The following is a 22598-nucleotide window of genomic DNA, read 5'->3' as shown; positions in this document are numbered from 1 at the left end:
TATAAATACTATCCAAATACCTACTTAATATTGTGAACAAAAAAAATTGGTTTTCAAAAATTTTGTTAAAATGACATTATTTTAATAACTTGAAAGTATTCATTTCTCAAAATTAATTTTAAAAAATTACCGGTCTTTATTCAAAATTTTTCGTAATAAAATATAAAGGAGAATGGGCAATTTTGTATGGAACTTGGACGTTCCGCGGCCAAGAATGATTTTGTTATTCTTTGATGTAGTAAAGTCTTACATACATTGTGCAGAAGTTTTATCCTTTTAACGTTCTACACAAACGGATAAAATGCATTTTTGCATTTAAAAGTTAATGCAGATTGTCTCAATGTTTAAAATTGAACGTGTATTTTAAGTGCAAGATATGATGTTCTGTCATTTTTACTGAGCCTGAAGACCTTTATCTTGGATATCCAACTAATAGAACCCAAAATATTGGCTTTTTAAAACATCAATTTCGAGTCTATTTTAAGACTTTTTTTCTTCAATTTTTTGTTTGTTTTTCCTTTTGGAAACTCAAAAACAAAATCTTGAAGTGGTTGGCTTAAAAAGTTCATATTTAAAGTTCCATTGGTCGGATATTCAAGATTGAGGTTTTCAATCATAGAAAAAATTACATAAAATCATATTTCATAATTTTATTAAAATAGTAATTCAATTTGCCCTTCGCATATTGCTCTATGCATTAACAACACTAATATTGCAATATCTTCCATTTCAAATACAATACAATGAAACGGCCATAGTAAAAAAATTTCATACGTTATAGTTCTTTCATTTGATACCAATTTCATTACTGTTCGCCAACGTCCAAATTGCCCATTCTCCTTTATTGAGTTCAAAAAAGAAAAAGGTTGAACAATTTAAAAATAATACATAATTTTCATTGAATTCTAATGATAATTTGCTGTAAGACTTTAATACACTAGATCTTCAAGTTTGTTGCTTTAAGACTCCAACAATATGCTCCTAAAAATTTAACCCTAGTTTACGGCACGCAAAATAATGCAATAACCAAACTTGGGGTTCGCGCGAACCTCTAATTGTTCATTATCAACAATTTCATGCATTGTCTCTTTCTGTTATTGATTAAGGTGACAGTTGCGGTGTCTTTTTATGATAACACGTGTTTGGTTTTGCCAAAATATAATAAAAATTGTTGAAAATAGTCCATTTTAAGTTTGGTTTGTGACTTTTTTTCATAAAAAAATTCCAGAAAATTATATAAAACCGCTTTTATGGAAAAAAGACAAAAAACGTAAACAAAAATGAATTTCGTTCACTGAGTTTTCATCCCAGGTCGAAAAAACGATTTAGAAAAAAGTTATAACCATTTAAACATGCGTTGGGGTTCGCACGAACCCCAATCCGTAAACTAGGGTTAAATTAGTATTTTATGCCTGATTACGAAAATTTTCAAAAATGACTTGTTAAATTAGTTTGTATTTTCGTTTTTTTTTTTTTGCAAAAACCACTCATTAAATTAACTTAGTTTTAAAAAAAGAAACGAGAATAAACTTCTATCGAGATAGACAGTACCATTTTTGATTGGGTTCTCTAATTATAAATACATTAGTGTTTTTAACAGCAAATTATTGGGAATTTGTTCAAATGTTTCAAGTTATATGTTCATTGGCAAATTGATAATTCCAAATTCTTAATAGTCCAGTAATTTTAGGTTTAATCTGCGGAAAAATTCCTACTGGGCTGAATTTTGGTATACAGCTTAATGACGGCTTTGTTATGAAGATGTGAAAAATCGACATTGATATTGTGTCCGCGTTAAGAGTTATAGGGGTCAAAAGGTCACGAAAAGTTTTTCGCAAATATCTCGCGACCTATTGATCGGAGGTCATCAGAGGTTATATAAAAATTGATGGCCGTTAAATTATCTACAACATATGCCCAACACACTTTTCTGTGAAATGAACCGTTTCGCGAGTAAAGCGCAGAGAAGTTGACTAGATTGCACTCACATACGAAAAAATACATATTTTTTGTTTATTTTGCTCGATTTTTGAGGTTTTTATCGAAGTAGCTTAAATTTTTTTAGTTTTATTAACTTATCTTATTACGTAAATACGGATTAACTAAAAAAAAAAATAAAAATGTACACATTGGGATAAAAAATATTATGCAAAAGGGGGAACCACGTTTTTTGGAAATGTTGTAGTTATGTTTCCCCTTCTTGTACAATAAGTGCCTTCATTATAAAGAACACACTTTTTTAACATGGTTCAATTTTAGTTTTGAGCTTGTTATCAATTTTTCAAACATGAATTCCATAGAAAATGTCGTTTGGAGCTTCTGCAAAAACAAAATTAGCTGCTGAAAAAGCTTAATGGTAATTTAAGGTTTATACCAAGCTCAAAACTAAAATTGACCCATGTTTAAAAAGTGTATTCTTAATAACGAAGGCACTTATTGTACAAAAAAGGGAAACATACAACCAAAAAACGTGGTTCCCCCTTTTGCATAATATTTTTTATCCCAATGTGTACATTTTTATTTTTTTTAGTTAATTCGTATTTACGTAATAAGATAATAAGATAATAATAAGATAAAACCTCAAAAATCGAGCAAAATAAACCAAAAATATGTATTTTTTCGTATGTGAGTGCAATCTAGTCACCTTCTCTGCGCTCTACTCGCGAAACGGTTCATCTTACAGAAAAATGTGCTGGGCATATGTTGTAGATAATTTCACGAAAATCAATTTTTATATAACCTCTAATGACCTCCGATCAATAGGTCGCGAGATATTTGCGAAAAACTTTTTGTGACCTTTTGACCCCTATAACTCTTAACGCGGACACAACATCAATGTCGATTTTTTACATCTTCATAACAAAGCCGTCATTAAGCTGCATACCAATTTTCAGCCCAGTAGGAATTTTTCCGCAGATTGGGCTTAAAAATGACTAAAATGACTGGGCTATAAGGTATTCAATAAAATACAGTTCTTGTAAATACCTGCTTCCTTTGTCCATAATTCATTTTTGTATTTTAGATTTTTTTCGCTAAGACATTGTTTAGAGAACCATTAATTAATGAAATCATTTTGTATTTCTAAATCTCAAGTTTTAATAAAACTTTTTTCTTACTTTTATTTGAAAACAACTCCCTGAAAAAATTGTATGGTTTAACACTGGTTTATTATTTTTAAAACTAACTTCAGTTACTGCAGTTTAAAAGAAAAGGTATCTAGGTATAAAAGTTTCCAAAGCTGAAATTAAAACAAAAGATATTACAATTTGAATTCCTCAAAATAGCTTTTTATAGCAACTCCTATCGTGAATTAATTTTGGTTTTTTATTCAAAATTTTGCTCTTAATCCTCTTATTGAGACTTTTAAAAAATTTTGTATTCATTTTGCATATTTGTAGCAGAACTATTCACATTAACTTATAAGTTAATATCAGTCTTTTCCAAAGAATCCCTTAACCCGCATCTTCCCCTTAAAGGCTGACAAAAAATTTGAATCAAAGAAAACTATTCATATCCAATTAATTTTATATTCAAGTCGCAAAACCACAAGGCAGGTGAACTCTTGTACTTTCCCCAAGCAATCGACAATTTACCCATGAAAGATGATTGTCAAACAAAAGAAATTGTTACCACAATACCATTTGCTAGTTCATTTATACAATTCTCAATAAGGTACTTGAAAGCCCTTTCATCGTATCTGAAGTCTTCAAAACGATAACATCATTTCCACTAAACAAACGGCATTGTTTTGAAAACTATGTAAATTGTAAATAGAAAAACATTGGCGACATTAGAATAGGTTGATTTGTCCTACTTTAAGAAGAATTTCTCCTCCATCCCTTCCATGACCTCAACACATTATTTAAAGACTGTTGAATAGTCTTCGCCGTCGCACACTGGGGATTTTGCGGAAAAAAGTCAAAAATTTAAGGTTCCTCGGAGAATATTTCAATAGTATTTTTAAATTCTAGAATAAAATCTGAATCAAAATCAGAAAGAATTACTAAAATCGGACTTGTAGTTTACTTTTTAGAGCTTTGTAAAGGGACAAGTTGTTGAAAGTATAAAAAACGAAGTGAAAATACCCTCAAATTAAAGCTGTGTAATTTTTTTTAGCTTGAGCCGACTCATACACTTTTATTTTTCCGTAAAGAAGCCATCGTTTGTCTATTGTAAATCGAAGAAATTATTAATTTTAAAGATGTTAATTATTTTATATAATTATTTAAAGAAAAGAGAAAAAAATGGCTTGATTTTTTCATATTTTTGTATATATTATTTTAGCTACACTTGCCTACAGTTAGAGACTATTAAAAACTTTTTCCTTATGAAATTCCCTTTCAATGAAGGCCAAATTTGGGTGCCACCAGGTGCCACTGCGTTTTTTATTGGCAATTGAAAACTTCATTTGGTCGCAAAAATCATTTTCTTAAAAATTACTTAAAATAACAAAAAAAATATTAAAAATCAATGGTAACACTTACAGTTATAAATGATACTTTTTTTAAAAGCCTAAATATTAGGCTTAATTTGAGTTTTTAAATCAAGTTCTTTAAGTGAATTGTTTTTGAAATAATCGATTTCAAAGTCAAAATTTTGAAAAAAAAATTAAAAAAAACATATCCAATACTATTTTTGACAAGGCTGGGGATTTGAATTCAATTTGAATGATGAAGAACACTGCCTTAATTAATTCCTTACCAAACACTGAAAACCATATGTTTCTATAACTTTTGAAAAATTGTGTATAAAATAAAAAAAGTGTTTTTTTTTTTAATAATTTTTAACTATAATTTGGGTTTTTTATTTTGCGTGGACGTGGACCTCGACAACAGTACCTACTATGAGTTATTCTTTTCCATTTAATGTATTTAAAATCGGTGAGGTGGTTCCAATAATACAAAAAAATTAAAAAAAAAAAAATGCTATAAGTACAAGTAAATTTAGAATCGGAATTCTTTATTATTCTCACAAATTTTTTTAAAAGGGCGTGGCAGTGGGCGGAAATGAATAATAATAATTTCTTACGACGAAAACTGTCATCCCTGAAAATTTCATCCAAATCCATTCAGTGGTTCAGTTTTTATTTAATTTTTTCCGCACTCCCATACAAATTTCCCCAGTGTGCGTCGCGTCGCTAACTCGTAAGTATCCAATAGTCTTTGTTCATTTAACGTCCAAGCGATTTAATAGAGAAACTCGCGTGATATCCAAAATTTTGCTATAAATCATAAGTTGAAGCAACAACAAGCCCACACCCCCATCCCAAAGGTTGGTCTAAGCAACTTAGCATCACCCTTAAATTTTATTTCTATGGAAACTAGCTGCGGAGATGGGTTCTCCGATTAATCAGAACATTAAATGTAGGGCTCGTCGTCGTCGTCGTCCTTGTCGTTCGCGTAATCAGTGTGCATGTTTATTTGTATTAAATGAACAAACATTTTCATTGCCCGGATTGTTGCTTTGCCTATATCGAAAGTCTTAAAGAGGGAAAGGTAAGGAAGGACGACAAAAGTCGTACGGTAGTTTTCTTTTTGGTGCGCCCCGTTACATGGCTTTTCACTTACTGCAATTACCTCTTGAGGTACTACAAAATAAACACACACGCACGTATACTTCAAAACAACAGGACGACTCTCTTACATTTCACAGACGATATGAAGCTTCTCACGCAAGTTTTTCGTCGTCGCAAGTTGTATCATAAATTCCATTCATTTTCGCAGTCAGTCAGGACGATTGCGGTGTTCTTTATTTCATACTCAAATTCATGTGACAGCAGCGATGCGACGTGATGCGACGCGACGGGTGGCAGTGCGGTAGAAATTCGTGAATTAAAATGAAGAATTTCAGTTGTGGTTTGGGGTTTGGGTGACATTCATGCCAATTGAGTCAACGTTTTTCAGTCAAAAAGAATTCAAGTGGAAAATAACGTGAAAAGAAAAATCCTGCGACTCACCAAACGAACACGAGAACGACGACGATGATTACGATACGACACGAAAACGAGGACGATGTGATGGTTGTATGTTTATGGCAGTTGTTGGTTGGTTAGTGTTTATGGTATGTTCGGGAGGCATGCGAACAAATTTCTGCATAATTGTTTTATTTTCTTATGATTTTGATAAGCTACTGCCTACCTCTATACTTTCTGATGGGAATGTGAAATAAGGGCAGGGGTTGTGCGCTAGGCGAGGACAACACAACGAATACGCTAAAAACAAAAACTGAACGTCGATGATACTTGTTGAGTATTTTTTACATTTTTTTTTGTATTTTTTTTACTGAAATTGGGTTGCGAAGTGGAAAAAGGTAAGTTCCTTTGGGGGAAAGAGAAAATTAAATTTTCTGGTCATTGGTTTGTATTAATTTTTATTTTTGTTTTTGTTTTTCAAAAAAGAAAAAAAAAACTTAAAAAGGTGTAGGTATGGGTTTTGGATTGGTGGAAAAGTTTTATTTTTTTTTTTTCTTCTTTTTACCTTGGGTTTGAAGTTGGGTATTCTTAGTACCTTTTTAATTTTTTTGGTAAAATTTTTATTTGATTTAATTGTATTTTTTTTTTTTAATTTTTTGTTCTTATCCCAAAATGTTGGTTCCCTTTCTTTTCCACTTGTTGTAAGTTTTTGTTGATGTTTGTCAAGGTTAAATTAATTTTTTTTCCAATGAACTACGGAAACCCGCTTTCTTTGGTTTTTGATTTGACAAAAAAAAAAAAACATGAAACAGAAAAAGGGTAGATACCTAAAGGAATGCAGGTTGTAGATTAAAAAACCATGATCGAATTCAGTAGGTTTTGATAAAAATATTTGGGCTTAACTTATGTTTTACTTTCGACCGAGATTTAAGAGTATGGAGAAAAGAAATAGGTATTTTGCTAAAAATTTCAGATAAAATTTAAGTTCGCATTAAATATTACGCATACGCCCGAGTGTATTAAGATTTTCAAAAATGGATCTACCAAATTATACGTTATTTACTATTTGTTTAAAACTTTTTTGTTTTGTTTATATTTTGAAAGATTTAGTTCTCTTGAATTCCTGTTATAAAATTCTGAGAACTTCGTAAAAATATTTAAATTTTAAATATTTTAAAGCTTAGAAGATAGTTTATTCAACATTTAGTTGTAATTTTGAACTAATATAATCTAATTTCGAAGTAAAATTATAAAAAAATTAGTTAGTGTTTAAACTTAGGTTTTTTCCTAAAACGATAATTTTTGTACCCTTTTTGTACATTTTGAAAATTTTTTCATGAAGAACTATTTTTACCGACTTCCAAAAAGGAGGAGGTATTCAATTCGTATGTATTTTTTTTTTTTTTTAATTTCTTTTTTTTGTTTGTTAGCTCATAACATTGGACTGAGTGAACCAATTTTGATAGTTCTTTTTGTATTGCAAAGCTGGGGCCTGCAGTGTGATCATTTCAATTTCGTTCAGTTCTGGCTATAGAAAGTATGAGAAATACCATAAAACCCAGTTTTGACGAATGGAAGTCGGTTTTTTTTTTGATAAAAATGATTTATCGGTCTATAATTTAGGCGAATATTCAAATTTAACAAAATTGCCTTTCTTTTAAGTCAAAATCGATACAATCAATTGTTTTTAACATACCAACTTTTTGCGCTTGAAATTGAGCATATGTTTTTATGCAGTTAATTGGGTTCCAGATAGATTGTGGAATCGAGTTCAGCAACCCAAAAAAAAGTTCAATTTTGTTGACCAATGTAATTATTAATACTAAAAAAAAGCTTTTAAATTTTTTTGTATGTTCTCCTTATGAAATTTCAATAGAATGAATGTCTTGACATTCAGAGACCTTAAGGCACCTTTTGTTAGATTTGTCCTCCTAATATTCAGGGGCGGATCCAAGATTTTTTTCTGGGGGGGGGGGGGGGGCACAAGGGACGGATTGGCAAAAAAAAACAGCAATAACAGTTAGAAATAAAGTGAAGTACCATACGACTGACTAACAAGCAGAACATTTTAACGACCCACAGTGGTCTAAAACCTGGCCAAAAATATTTAGGCACATTTCCCACATCAAATAGGTACCAAATGACCAAAAAGTTATTCGGAAGGAAAAATTTTCATTTTCTTGTTACAGTAAAAGCCACTTAAGTGCTAACCCTCTTACTCCTGGATTAGCCGGAAGAAAAAAAAAATAAAAAACCAGAAAATGCACGTACAATTCTGTGCTATATTAAAGTTAGTAATCTATTCATTATTTAATTTTTTGACTTAAGTTGTTTCACCAAATAGTTTTTGAGAAATTAAGTTTTAAAGATGAAATTTTGAAAAAAAAAATGTTTACGTTTTTTAATTGATTTTGTATAAAATTTTGCAATATTATGGACATAATTATACCATTAGTTAATGACCTATTAGTTTTTAGTCAAATACTAAAGACTTCATTCTAATAAATATTAAAGTTCCTAAGAATAACAAAAAAAACTGAATCATACTTTTTTGCCGTTAAACCCAGTTTTGTTTTTTTTTTATTTGCATTAACCTTTTGTAACCCAAGGTCGTAAATTTTAAAATTATTAAGTCAATCGATTGGCCTTTATCTTTAATAAAACACGTATTTTTTTAAAAATTCAATAAAGTCATTATTTACTTAGTTATTTCGATATTTTGGGAGTAAAAAAAAAGTTTAAATAATTTATTTTTATATAAAAATGCAAAAATTCAAGTAAAAAACTATCTAATATTAATTTTTAAGGCACTTTCCTAAAATCCAAAAATAAAACCCCGTTTGGTTTACTAACAAAAACTATTTTTTTTTTCTGAATTTCGTAGTTTTTACAAAAATTTGCTTATTTTCAAAAAAAAACCCAACTTTCAACATTAACTGTCAATTAAAAACTATTGGTTAGAAAAAACTATTTATTAGAAATTTGAAGTACTATTTCGATAAAGCAATACTTAAAGATTATAATATTAGAAGCTTCAAAAGAAAAAAAAATAGTTTGTAGAGCTTTTATGCAATCTTTTTCGGTTTGTTACAGAAATGTCACATGGGGCTACAAGGGGTTAAATTGTTTTATACCTCAAGAATATTGTGTTCAAATTGTAGGTCTCTTGGAGCCAAATTGGCCAAGTTATGAGTATTTTAATAATTCCCTTAGGAACGTTTTAGTCTTTTAGTCCAGAGTTCAAAACTTTAAATCGTTATCCCCACAACTAATGTTTTCAACGCCGGTGCTCCTCATAACTTCAAAACTACTGCACCGATTTTTTTGAAATTTGGAACACTATTTTTTTACATATTTTTAGAGGTATCCCTGGAGATATTTTCTCAATAAAATAATATTTATAAAAATCTATAAGTAAGGGTCGCTTTTGATTAGTTTTTTTTCAAGGGGTCTTTATTTTCGGGGTGCAAACTTGGGCAAACTTCTGAAATGCAAGTTTGTTCTACATATCCAGCAGTTCTATAATATATAGTTTATGCAATTTTGTGACGTGTTCCGCTATTTTAAAAACACTAATGTTAAAAAAAAAACAACGAAAAAAGTGCAAATTTTTTAACCACTCTGTATGAAATAGAGTTGCATATGCAATTATTTTTTATATCATTCAATGTCATTCGATGTCCATATCAAAATTTTTCACCAAAATCACTTTGAAAATTCACTTTTTTTTAAATCGAAAAAAAAAATTCGTGTGTACCCAACAAATAGCCGTTTATTTATTTGTGAGGTGGAGCTTTTCATGGGAAAGGGATGCAACAATCAACAAAATTCGCATTTTCAGCCAGAAATAGACAAGAGTTTCACTCAAGTTCTTTCTGTTATTATTCATATATTTTTAAAACTCTTATAGTTTGATTTCCTTTAAGTATGAACTTTAAGTTCTGGGGGGGGGGGGGGCACGTGCCCCCGTGCCCCCCCCCCCCTCCCTGGATCCGCATATGCTAATATTCATATCATAAGCAATATTCAACCAGTGGATATGTATTCCTTAGCTTCATTTATTATAAATAGATGAAGATTAAAATTATCTGTTTATCTGTTCATCGAATTAAGATAAAAATGATAAAATTATTTCCAACATTCTAGATTTTATTGATTTCGCAGTTTAATGCTGGTGTCTCTTTTTTTAAACACAGCTCACCTTAGTAGGTATACCTGGCACCAAAATATATTTAACTTATTTTCATTTCCAACCGAATGTATTTTTATCTCACAAATATAGAAAAGAAAACTACAACTCATGTCAATTAGCAAATCTATGTATAAACCTTCCAACAACCTTCCTTCCCATGTCCATCAATCTCGTAATGAATGAATAAATAATTACTAGGATTTGAGAAAACTTATTAATTCTTTTATGCCTTCTGTCATTTAAACGGAGAAAAAAGTTTATCAACATTGAAGCTGTGGCTTAGAAAATATCCATTAATTAAATAAAGAGATTTTTAAAGAAGAAAATAAAGAGGGAAAAAATAAATTACTTTTAGGTATTATATGAGTTTTTTTTTGTGTTGACGTGAAAAAACTTTGAAAAACCTCAACCATTGATAAAAGTTACACATACTAATCTGTCAAAATCTCATGACCAAGGGTCATTTCAACTTCCAAGTAAAAAATTTTCTTTTGATGAAGGTTCTTTTCGTCGTCACTTGATTCAATAAATATTTCACACATAAAAATCCTTTTAAATTGAAAAATGAAAGAAAAAAACATTAAAGTTTGAACCTCCCACTTTTATTGAGTAAATAATTGATATGATGCAGCTGCTACATGTTACACAGTGAGTTTTTGTATTATAAAGAACACATTCAGGCAAACTCACTCACTTAACAAAAAAGGCAAACATATTTTCACTCTCGTATATCTTCGTTAATCCTCTTACATAGCTGTCAAGTAATTCATAAATTTAAGCGAATAATTTCGCGAAGGCGGATTTACGCGCGCATTCTGCCAGCCATCTAGCGTACGTTACATTAACTATTTAAGTTCAAGTGTCACATAACAATGACAATGATGTATCATAATACATTTTTTTAGATAAACATCTTTATGAGCAGAGTGCTGTATGGTGTTCGAATTTAAGCAAAATTTTCTTGTGTCAGAAATGGGCTATTGTACAATAAACATACCAAAAATTATGGAAAAAGAAGCAACAAAGGCGTTTTAGGAATTTCATGTCTAAACTAGTGGACAGAATAACATCAAATTTGTTTTTGGAATTAATTTTTTCGGACCAAAAATAATTTTCCTTTTTTCTTGACCTTTTTTTCGTCAGCTAAATTGTAACAGATACAAAATGTATAGTTGGAAACAAAGGTTTGATTTTCTAGCTGATCTTGCAGATCTTGTAATTATTTACGAAAAAAATTATTAACGACAGAAATTTTTAAAAACTTACAAATAATCCTATGTTTTTCATGACTTATAAATCTGCCAATAATTTTTTAAAATTTTATTCCCTGAAAACTGCTTTGGTACTGGTCTTATAAAAATCACACACATGGCATTAAGACGATAAGGAATTGATTTCGGTATTATAGTAAACTACTCCAACAAATTTAACTAAGCATGTACCTACACGTACAGTACATGTAGAAATATAAGGCGTGTTTTTTTCTAATACTCTAGTGGAGTAACTAAAGCTCAAAAATTGGCAATATTAGGGAACCCGGCCGAACAGCTTAGATTTTGATGATCTTTTTTTTCAAGCGTCGGTAATTAAAAATACTTTAAAGTCTATAGATTAAAAATTGCCGGTGTTGCCGTTTTGATTTTTTAAATTTAATTGAAGATTTTTGTGAACAAAAACAAATTTTTTTTCAAAAATTTTTCTTAAATTTCATAAATTAATTGATGCTTAAAGATTGTCTAGGAAATTCAACGAAAAAAAAATATATGGGAGTGAGGGACAATCTTCCATAGTTCAAGCGATAGATGCAATTTTCTTATTAATTGACTTCAAACACAAAAAAAATATTTGAACACAACGGCAACACCTACAATATTCAAATATACATTTTTTAAAAGCTAGAAGCTTAGTCATATATGTAAAATTAAAATTAAGTTCATTGAATGAACGGCTTTTGAAAGAATGGTAATTGAACTCAGATTTTTGAAAAAAAAAAATTATTGAAAAAATTTGAACATGTCGTTTTTTAAACTTGGTCGTAATATAAAATGTATTTATTTTCAAATTTTTTAGGCCGCATTTATTATGATTTCAAATTATAAATGTCAATATGTATTACGGTTTATGAAAAAAATTAAAAAGTATTTATTTATTTTTTGTTTAAAGTTCAACATCTAAACATAAAATTATTTTTTATTCATTTAATAACCCTTACTGTTGAAAGTTTAATAGCAAAAATTTAAAGTTCCTATTTACCACAGTCTTTGAGAAAATTAATTATTTCAATGCAAAAATTCAGTTTTAATAAAAAAAAAACCATTGAAATTGAAGTAATTTTTCATTTTTTTTTTTTCAAAAGTGTGATATATTTTACCTTTTTTGCTTCGAAATTCAACTGATAATATTTATGGCCAAACATTTTTTTTAAATAAATTCATATTTTATTAGAAAAAGTTTGGAAAAAAGTCATTTTAAATTTTTCTAATAACATTTTTTTTTTGAATTCTGAGTTTGAGGACCATTTTTTCAAAAAGTCTTGATTAAATTTAGTGGATTTAAATTAAGGAGATAAGAATGAGCTTCTGGCTTTTTAAAAATGTATTTTAAAATATTGTAGGTGTTGCCGTTGTTTTCAAAATATTTTTTTTGTGTTTGAGGTCAGAATGTTAGAAAATTGCATTTATCGCTTAAACGATGGAAGACTGTCCCTTACTGCCTTTTATATATTTTCCTTAAATTACCTAGAGAATCTTTAGCTATCATTTGTTTTATGAAATTTAAGCAAAAAAAAAAATGGTTTTGTTAAAAAAAAAATTTAATTTGAATTTTAAAAAACAATACGGCAACACCGGCAATTTTTAAAATATAGACTTTAAAGTATTTTTAATTACCTACGTTTGAAAAAAAAAATCGTCAAAATCAGAGCTGTTCGGCCGGGTTCCCTAATAATTTGCTTTAGTTACTCTACTACTCAGTAACTACTCATTTTTCATTTGATTCGCTAAACAATAATACAAATTACACGAGTAAGTATTTGTTTTTATTGTTTTTCGAATAAAATAAAAAAATGAGTAGGGGAGAGTGGGGCTAAATGTAACAGGGGTAAGAATTAACAGCAAAAAAAAGCGATGTTCCTTTCAATATTAAGAAACGCGTAAAGGAGAAAAATGCTCAATTTTTGCATATCTACCGGCACATTTTCTTCCGTTTAAGATTAGACGACAGGGTGAGAAGTTACACTAGTGGTGCCCAAAAAAAGCATGTTTGTAACTTTTTTTTTTAAATTTATTTTTGGTCTACCTCTTTACCCGAAAAAGATATAGTGCTAAGTGTTTTTTTGTTATATGCAATTGTGTTTTGGCTCAAATTGCTTATATTTGTTATGTCTATATCAGTTTCGCCTTTTTTTAAAATTGATTTTGTTTGAAAAATTTCATGCTGGGGCTAGTTGTAACATTTTTCCGGGGCAAGTTGTACCATGTAAAAACCTACCTATACTGAAAAATTGTTTACCTAATATAATTAACAACCCTGAATATGAATTATTTATATTTATTATTTATATATGTATATTTATTTTGAAATTGGAAACACATTTTTGAACCACCACTTTAATTCATAAAGTTTATAAAACAATTTATGAATTCAAATAACTTTTATTTAAGACTACTGTCAAATTTTGTCTGGAAATCTTGGATTTGCTCAACTTTTTTTTCAAATTTGCACCAAAATTTCATGACTGAGGTTTGTTTTTATTGTTATTAATTAAAAATAAATAAATATAAACAAATAAAGGTATTTTTCTCTTATTTTTAGTACTTGGTACAACCTACCCCGGTGTGTGTTACACTTTGCCCCGTATGTGGGGTAAGTTGAAACAACACGATTTTTTTTTTGGAAGCTTTATTTTTCAATATTACCGTTATGTTTTGCTAAATTTTTGTGATGGATCTTGGAGCTAAAACATGGGTCTTTAATTTAAAAAAGGTCTGGTTGATCTATTTTCAAATTTGTAGGAGAACCATCGGTTTTAGAAAAAAGTGTTACATTTGGCCCCACTCTCCCCTAGCTACTGAGTTGCAGAAAAAACACGCTAATTATGTTTAGTGAGACTACCAAGAAACACAGCATATATTTTTATTTTTAAAGATGTGTAATTTTTGTTCAATTAATTTTTCAATACTTGAAAAAAATTGTTTTTTTTTTTCAATACCCTCTAAAGTGACTTAAAATGTCAAAAACCTTACTAACACATTTCATTTCGGATATTATTTTAAAATATACATATATGTAGGTAGGTAGGTACATTATGTAGTATTTATGTACAGTAGGGTGTATCACTTTTGTATGGGGAAAAAAAGTACTCTAATTTTGCAAAGTAATAGTGGTCAAAAGCTGTATTAAAATGTAAAAAAAAATTATAATATTAATGGCTCTCTCAAATCGATTGTTGTTGAAAGTTGTTAAGAAAAAACCGATTTTATATGAAAAATTATTTTTTTCCTTCACTCATTATTACGCAGCTTCCTTACTAAGTGTTCAATTTCAACAAAAATAAGCTAAAGCCTAAAAATATTTAATATTTTTTTTTTAATCTAAAAAAAATCTCTAAAAATCTAAATTTCTTCGATTTCTCCCTATATTTTGAGCGAGCCAAAGATATTAATAAAAATGAAAATTGTAAATGCAGAATTTAATTTTGATTAGCAATGTAACTTTTAAAAGCTATTACATTTGAAAATTAAATACCTGAGCATTTTGACACACCCTAATGTACAGTAATTTCAAAACATGAAAAAAAAAATAGATTTTATATAACCTCTAAGTTTAACATTGGATACATTCTTTGAACATTTTAATCTATAAAACCTTATAAAAAACGGCTTTAACAATTTCAAACTTTTGTTTTAAAAAAAAATTATTTCTATAGAAAAAAAATAAAATGCATGGAAGTCAAAACCTAAGATGATTTTTTATTTTAATTTTTAGAGGAAAGTGTTATTTTTTTTTTTGTTTAATAAAATTATTTTAAAATAATCGTTTATCAATGCGTCCAAAAAAGCTTTTTCCAAGTTAGTCTCTCATTTTTTTTATGAAAACGCAACGGTATTGAACAAAATTTTCAAATGAGCCATTCAAAGTTTTACTCATACGCTAGCTACAATTCGGTTCCATCTGGGTGGTTTTTTTTATCATATATTTCGGTTGGACCATAACTTTTTGAACACTCTTTGTATCAAAAACTAGGCTCATAGAGTGAATAGGAGATGAAACACTCGGATTTAAATTTTTTGAGATTCCTTACCTTTACCGCTTGTAAAAAAAAAAACATTTTTGGAAAAAATAAATAAATCAATCTTTAAACATAATTTTGTTGGTAATAAAATAAATTTATTGTCTTCAACATTTCAATCTAAATTCAATTTTCCTCACCCACAGTTTTACAGTTATTTTACATCCTCTTTGTGTTATTTTTTCTTCTTCCAGGACTACCACGTCTTCTTCATGCACAATCCATCACCAAATCGATGTTTAGTATTCGACTTAGATACGACGTTACCTTTTCCAACATATTTTCACAAATATGTAACCGAAACGTTTCGGTCGGATTTAGCACTAAGGTCAGAGCATCACAGGTAAGTACACAAACAAAAAAAAAAAAAAAAAAAAAATAAAATTCTTTGAAAATAAACTATAAAATCCATCTTCATTTTATCCTTTAAATCCTTATACACAAGATATATCCTTTCCAATATAGATGTAGAGGTACTCTAAAAAAACACATACACACTACACTCTTATACAATAGAAAATAGATAGTTTTAGAGTGTGTGATGATGATGAAATAATAATTCAAAAAGTAACAAGATACACTCGTATAAGACTCGTATAAGCTTTTTCATCTCTATTTTTTGTTTTTTTTTTTTTACATTTTTATGGGCTTAGTTGTGCTATGAGTACATATAAAAGGAGTAAAGAAATGTCCTTGAGAAAGTATTGCATATATAAAAAGTTTCGGTCGTAATCCTTTTTCGCATATCAAGATTATCTCGAAGGCAAAAGGTTGACATGGATTTAATAAACAAAATTGCTCCCCAAGGTAGGCAAAGGAAAAGGCAAAAGCATAGGCGAAGGCGACATCCGCTTCACCCTTAAAGTTCAGTGTTTATTCGTGTAAATATTTTCACTTAAGGTAACTTTTCCTGTTGTTGTTTTGTGTTGTGTTATGTTTTTTTTCTCGATATTTTTCCCTTCTATTCTAGTCCTTTTTTTCTTCTTACCTATTTTGTATAAGGGCAAATGTATGCAAATTACAATGCACAACATGCTCAAGTGGGCGGCTGAAACCTTCGCTAATCAGAAGCAACAGGAATTTAATGCGAGTGTTGGGGTCCTTTCTCTCTTTTTCTACTCCTCCTCAAGTCTCACTCACTCTCTGCGGTCGGTATGGTAGTGGGATGAACCACATTTAACTCCTTTCGGAGAAGGAAGGATAAAAGGACGAATGACTGGTTTTCGTGTTTGTTGGTTGTTGTTTTTGTTGTTGTTCAGGTGGCAGGTTTAAGATACATTAACCTTTTTCGTTTTACCTATTGTTCAGCTCAGCGAAATTTTAATATCGCAGAGTGATTTTAAAAATTTACACAATATCGTGATTAAATATGCTGCTCGAGCAACAGTGTTGTAAGGTAATAGTTGAATTACAGGGGTGGATTTGGTTGATTTATGAATTTGTAAGAGGGCCCATAGTTCTTTGATGTAGCAATAATTCAACTAAGTCTTTGAGAACACAAAAGATTAAAAATTTCTTGAAAATCAAGCATCAAAATTTATATTGCGACCGGGGCGCTTGATGAAATAGGGGCCCTAATCAAATTTTTGTTAAAATCCGTGGCGCTTTCAACTAATTTGAAAAAATTGTTCGCAATTATGTATGCCCTTGTTTTCAATGAGTTAAAATACCCTTTCTAGTAAATCCGTCCCTGGATTAAAAATATAAATGCACAATGCATATATACATGTGAACGTACATTGTACAGGACTTGCGCGTTTTATAACAAGACTTTGTAAAATGAATCGGTGTTTGGAATTTGGAGCAGCTCCCGCACACCGGGCAATTATTTCACACGAAATACTATGAGCCTTAGATTGGCTGATTATGAAATGATTATCCATGTAATATATTCTTCGATAAAGCTATTAATTTTAATGAGTTTTGAGTTTGTAGCGATTTTTTGGTCGCGATAACAAGAGTGAAGTCATGCAATTAATTGTTTTATACATATATATATTTTTTCGTTGTTGTTGTAGTACACAAATTATAAAACATTATGTTTGTGTTTGTAATTATTTTCAAAATCCCAAAAGGATATATGAAGGAGGGTAGGGGTAGAAAATCTGTTGGGAATCAAGCTGTTTTGTTTAATTTTGTTTATTGGAAAAATAAATATTGGCTAAAAGTATAACATGAACGAACACAAAAAAATGAAAACAATTAAAAAACTAACTCAATTAATGTCATTAATAACATGGTTTAAATTTTGTGGTTATTCTACAAAAAAAAAAATAAAAATACTGATGATTGTTTTGTTGTTATGTTAACAATTTATCAGGCGTTAACAAATGATATAATAATGTTATAGTTATGTTATAGTTTCCTGTTTTTTTTTTTTTTTTTTTTTTTTGGCTAATGGAAAGGATTATTGAAATGCACACAAATTAGTTGCAAATTGCTGTGGATTTTTTATTTGTTTTGTTATTTTTTTGTGGATTAAAAACATACTCTATGTTTACTTAGTCAAAAAAAAATAAATCAATTTTAATAGAAAATTTATTTAAATTTAAAGTCATCGATTAGTAGTGCAGAAGAGAGAGATATTAGAACAAAAAAGTCCCTTTAATGGATCAATTAGCAGAGTAGGGTTTAGTTTTTTTTCAATATTATTAAGATAGCACATGTGGTTCAAAATATATTTTTTTTCAAAATTCATAGACATGTCTTTCTTATTAACCTGAAGAATTACATAAATATAGTTTTTCTACAAAAAGTTTTGGGAAAAAAATTATAAAATAAAATACACGAATTTGAAAGCAAGTACTTGCTCTCATATTTTTAAGAATTGCTCAGAATTGTAAAGCTTCGTAGCAAAAAATTCATAAAAAAATAATTACAAAAAAAAAAAAAATAAAATACATTAATATGAAAAATATAAATTTTGTTTTAAACTGCAAAAACAATTAGGTCTAAACGCCTCCAAAAGCCATTTATAAATTTGTATACAAAAAAATTAATTTTTATTTTATACCTAAATAAAATAAAGTACACGACTGGGTCGCACGAACTTGCTCTTAGATTTCAAGTTGCATTAATTTTTAAGACTTTTTATATAGAAATTTTGGAAATAAAGGTACTATTAGGTACAACAAAAAAACAAAAACATAAAATTCGTTTTTTTAAAAAAATAAAACAAAATCTGAAATCAAATTGCCCTCCAAAATAAGTATGCAGTTTTGATTGAAATATTAGGATGCATTTTTAGAAAAAAAAAATTTTCAAAATCCTTAGAGCCTTTTTTTTATAAAACTAATTTTGTATAAATAGTTTTTTTGAAAAAAAAGTTTTAAAATAAAATTGGTATGCCATTTTGTAGAAATCACTAATCAACATCTAAAAACAAAATTTCAAAAAAATACAATGTCCCATTGTCGAAAATTTGATTTTTGAAAAAAAAAAAATTTTTAATTTTTTAAAAAATCCAAAAACTATTATTTTCGAATTTTTACCTTTACCTTTATTAAAATTCACAAAAAGTCTCGTTTTAATCGAATAAGTCGTTTTGGAGACTATCGGATTAAAACAAAAACGGTTCTATGGCAGGTACCGTTAATAATGATTTTCAAAAATAAAGGTTTTCATTAAAAGATAGACCTTAACTTAAAACTTTCATGTGAATTTTTTAAATAAAATCGTTGCAGCCGTTTTTGAGCAATTTCAACTTTACTAAAATCGGTATAGGACAAGTACCGTTATTTTTGGTCCAACAAAATTAATTCGAAAAAGCCCCTCTGGAGAGTTTCCAAAAAATTCTAGATACCAAGTTTGAAGTCAATCGGTCCATCCATTTAGGCTGTAGCTTCGTATACAGACAGAAAAACAGACGGACTTCCGGGACCCACTTTTTGGCATTCTCTATTATCGTAATGTCAATTGAAAATGTTATCTCAACTTTTTTTTTTTACGAATGCATAACTTGATAGTACCTATATCACAAGTAAAAATAAAAATTTGCAAACATTTTTCAAAAAGAAATTTGGTAAGCTATTTCAAGGAAATTATAATTATCACATGAAAACAAAATGTAAAAAAATAAATCGGGTCGTTTTGAAAAAATTTACTTTTCAAAATAAAAATTTGAAATATTTTTAAAAAATTCAAAAATATTTCTTTTGAAAATTTTAATACCACAGAAACGCTTCTGTTTTAAATATTTTCATCGAAATAGGTTTAGTCATAGGCATGTAGGAGAAAGTCAGAAATTAAAAAAATTCAAAATGTTTTTGTTTTTTTTAATAGGACTATATTTAACAAAATCCACAGTTTTTTAAATCTTTGTATATCGCAATCGCAAAAAAAAAATATTTTTCGTTTTCTAAAATGAAATTTGATCATGGTTCCCAATGGAAGATATCTAATATAGTAAATCAAAAACAAAAAAAGTTACCTAAAATATTAATTTTTCGATTTAAATTTTTGAACAATGAAAAAAAAAATGTTATGGTTTATAAAAGCGACTATAACGATTTTAATGAAAAAAAGTGTAAGAGCTCAAATTCTGTTTTTCCCCTTTCCCTAATTTTTTTTTAGGTATTTGAAAAAATGTCTATCCCAAATGTTACGTTATTACCAAATCTTATTAGGGTGGCCTATCATTTTTTTTTTTTTTTTTCAGTAAAAAAACACAAAATAAATAAACATTCTTTTTCATAGACACTGCAGGTTCTTGCTTCAAATCTTAAAAGTAACATAACTGCCGAATTTCAATAGTGTAGGTACAATTATCAGGTATCTACATAGTTTTTGACATTATCCCCCATTTTCTTTACACCCTAAAAAATACCCTTGCACTTGAAATAAATTGCGCGACTGGGGTCGCACGTACTTGCTCTTATGGTAAAAGTTACTTTAATGTTAGAGCTTTTCATTGAACAAAATAAGTTAAAATTTGATATTTTCACGCAATTTCATAAGTGGTACAAAAAAAAATCTTATTTTTATAAATATTTAAATACCGTTTTAAATGATATTTTATAAAAAAACTAAGTATGCCATATTATTTCTTGTATATAAAAGAGGTTTTAGAAAAAAAATTTCGAAAATCTTTAGAGCCGTTTTTTAAAAAAAATAATTTTTTATATATAAAAAATTTCAAACATTTTTCAAACAAAAAGTTGGTATGCCATTTTTAAGAAATAATTAATTTACACATAAAAACGGAATTTCAAAATTTTTTACCAACCCGTTTCCAAAAAATTGATTCTTCAAAAAATATTTTTAAATATTTTAAAAAAAATTCAAAAATGTGTTTTTTGAAAAATTAAAAAAAATTTTTAATAACGATAGTTTAAAAGTGTCTGTACAAAAATTTTGGTCGAAATATGTTTTGTCGTTTAATAGAAATTCATAAATCAAAAAAACCGTTCTATAGCAGGTACCGTTAATAACGGTTCAAAAAATATTTTTTTTATTTCCAAAGAAAGCTTTTATGTGCTTCACTACACACAAAAATTTGAATCAAAATCGTTAGAGCCGTTTTTGACAAAAAATTAACTTTTCTTTTCCGTTATATGACAGGTACCGTTAGTTTTGTTCTTAAAAAAAATTTCAATTTGTCCTCTAGGGAATGACCCAAAACTCTTAACTACCAAGTTTGAAGGAAGACAGACAGACAGACAGACAGACAATTTAAAAAAATATTAAATTTAGTTGCAAAGGGATTCCTGAAAGGATTAAAAAGGATATTCTTTTAATACAAACTCCAAACTGTGACTCCTTCTTAAACAAACATGAACATATTTAATAAACTGATTTTAATCACATCAATGAACTACATAATTATTTTAAATCACTCTAATAATTGTAATTTTTTTCAGATTTTTTCGAGTCATACCAGCGGAATCATATCTCTCAGAATTCGCCTCAGATCGAAGACACATGCGAAGGCCAGACGGAAGTTGGATAAAGCCACCTCCATCCTATCCCCCAATAGAGTCGTGTTGTGAGAATCCATTAATTTATCTTTATTCTATTTGTCTACACAAATATCCTCTTTCTCCAGACAGTAATTAATTTGAAAACTTTTCTTTTTTCCATATTTTCCAGCGAGTGCACATAGCTTAGGAGATTTCATTTGCATGACAGCTGGTAAAGGACCCGGAAGTGTATATAGTTTATCGGAATTCGTGCAACGTTTCTATAAAGCGCCTCACGTTGTAGCACAACAAAATAATAAATAATAAAAAATTTTAATAACAAAATTATTAAGCTAAATTATATACGTCAAAAAAAATATTGTTTTTTTTTTATAAATTTAAAAATAATGAAGAAAAAAAACAAAAAAAAAATAAATTTAAATTATTTTTCATTATTATACATAAAACAAAAATAGATGTTATTTTTTTCCCCCTTTTTATATATAAACAAAACATTTATGCATAAGAAAAATTCAAAAGAAAAAAACAAAAAAAAAATATTTTTATAAACAATAAATAAATTACTATACTGCGTGAGATTAAAAAAAAAAAAAAAAGCAAATAAACATAAACAAAAAAAAAAAGAAAAACAATTAAATTTTGCTATAAGCTAAGCTAAGTCACCCATTTCGCTGGACACAATATAATTTTAATTTGATTTTCCTACTTTTTTAATGGTAAACTTAATTAAATTTAATTACACTCTGCGAGTAAATATTTATTTGCAAACTTATCCAAAGTATTTTTAACACTCGGCAACAACAATATTTTACCGATGGCCATTATTTACATTTTATATTGAAAGTTTCGAAATGGTTCTATCTCTCTCTCTCTCTCTCTCGCTCTTTTGCTTGACTGAGGTTGAGAGAGGGAGGGGTGTTGAAAACTCATATCGAAGTGCAATTTAATTTACTCAAAATGAACACTTGTGAATTCTTAAGCATCCTTGAATGTTATTTAATTTTTTTTTTTTTTTTTTTTTTTGAATAAATATAAGGATTCTATCCTCTTTTTACTGATATACTCGTATAGTATAAGTAAGACACAGGTTGTGGGTAGATTTTTTAATGATTTTTTTTTTTAACAACAATACGAAGCTAGTAAAATGGAATGCTATTCTTTTTCTATAGGTAAATAAGTTTTTTAAATTTTTTGTGTTCACAGAAAGTACTTTTTTTTTAAACAATTCAAGCGATTATAAAGACAAAGCCTTAAATCAGCGTAATTGATTGATTTTGTTTAAAAGAA

General features: G+C 28.5%; 1 protein-coding gene across 1 annotated transcript in view; it reads left to right on the top strand.

Moving 5' to 3' along the window:
- The window catches only part of LOC129907511 (protein N-terminal glutamine amidohydrolase), a 234183-nt gene extending 211856 nt beyond the window's left edge, over nucleotides 1-22327 (top strand). The window contains exons 3-5 of the mRNA XM_055983789.1: nucleotides 15588-15736; nucleotides 21252-21376; nucleotides 21481-22327. Of these exons, the coding sequence (XP_055839764.1) occupies nucleotides 15588-15736; nucleotides 21252-21376; nucleotides 21481-21614 (408 nt within the window). The 3' untranslated portion in view covers nucleotides 21615-22327. The remainder of the gene's footprint in view (nucleotides 1-15587; nucleotides 15737-21251; nucleotides 21377-21480) is intronic.
- The last annotated feature ends 271 nt before the right edge of the window (nucleotides 22328-22598 follow it).

This window comes from Episyrphus balteatus, chromosome 1 (genome assembly GCF_945859705.1).
Source record: "Episyrphus balteatus chromosome 1, idEpiBalt1.1, whole genome shotgun sequence".
NCBI classification, from domain to species: domain Eukaryota; kingdom Metazoa; phylum Arthropoda; class Insecta; order Diptera; family Syrphidae; genus Episyrphus; species Episyrphus balteatus.
This window is presented reverse-complemented; position numbering and strand designations above follow the sequence as displayed.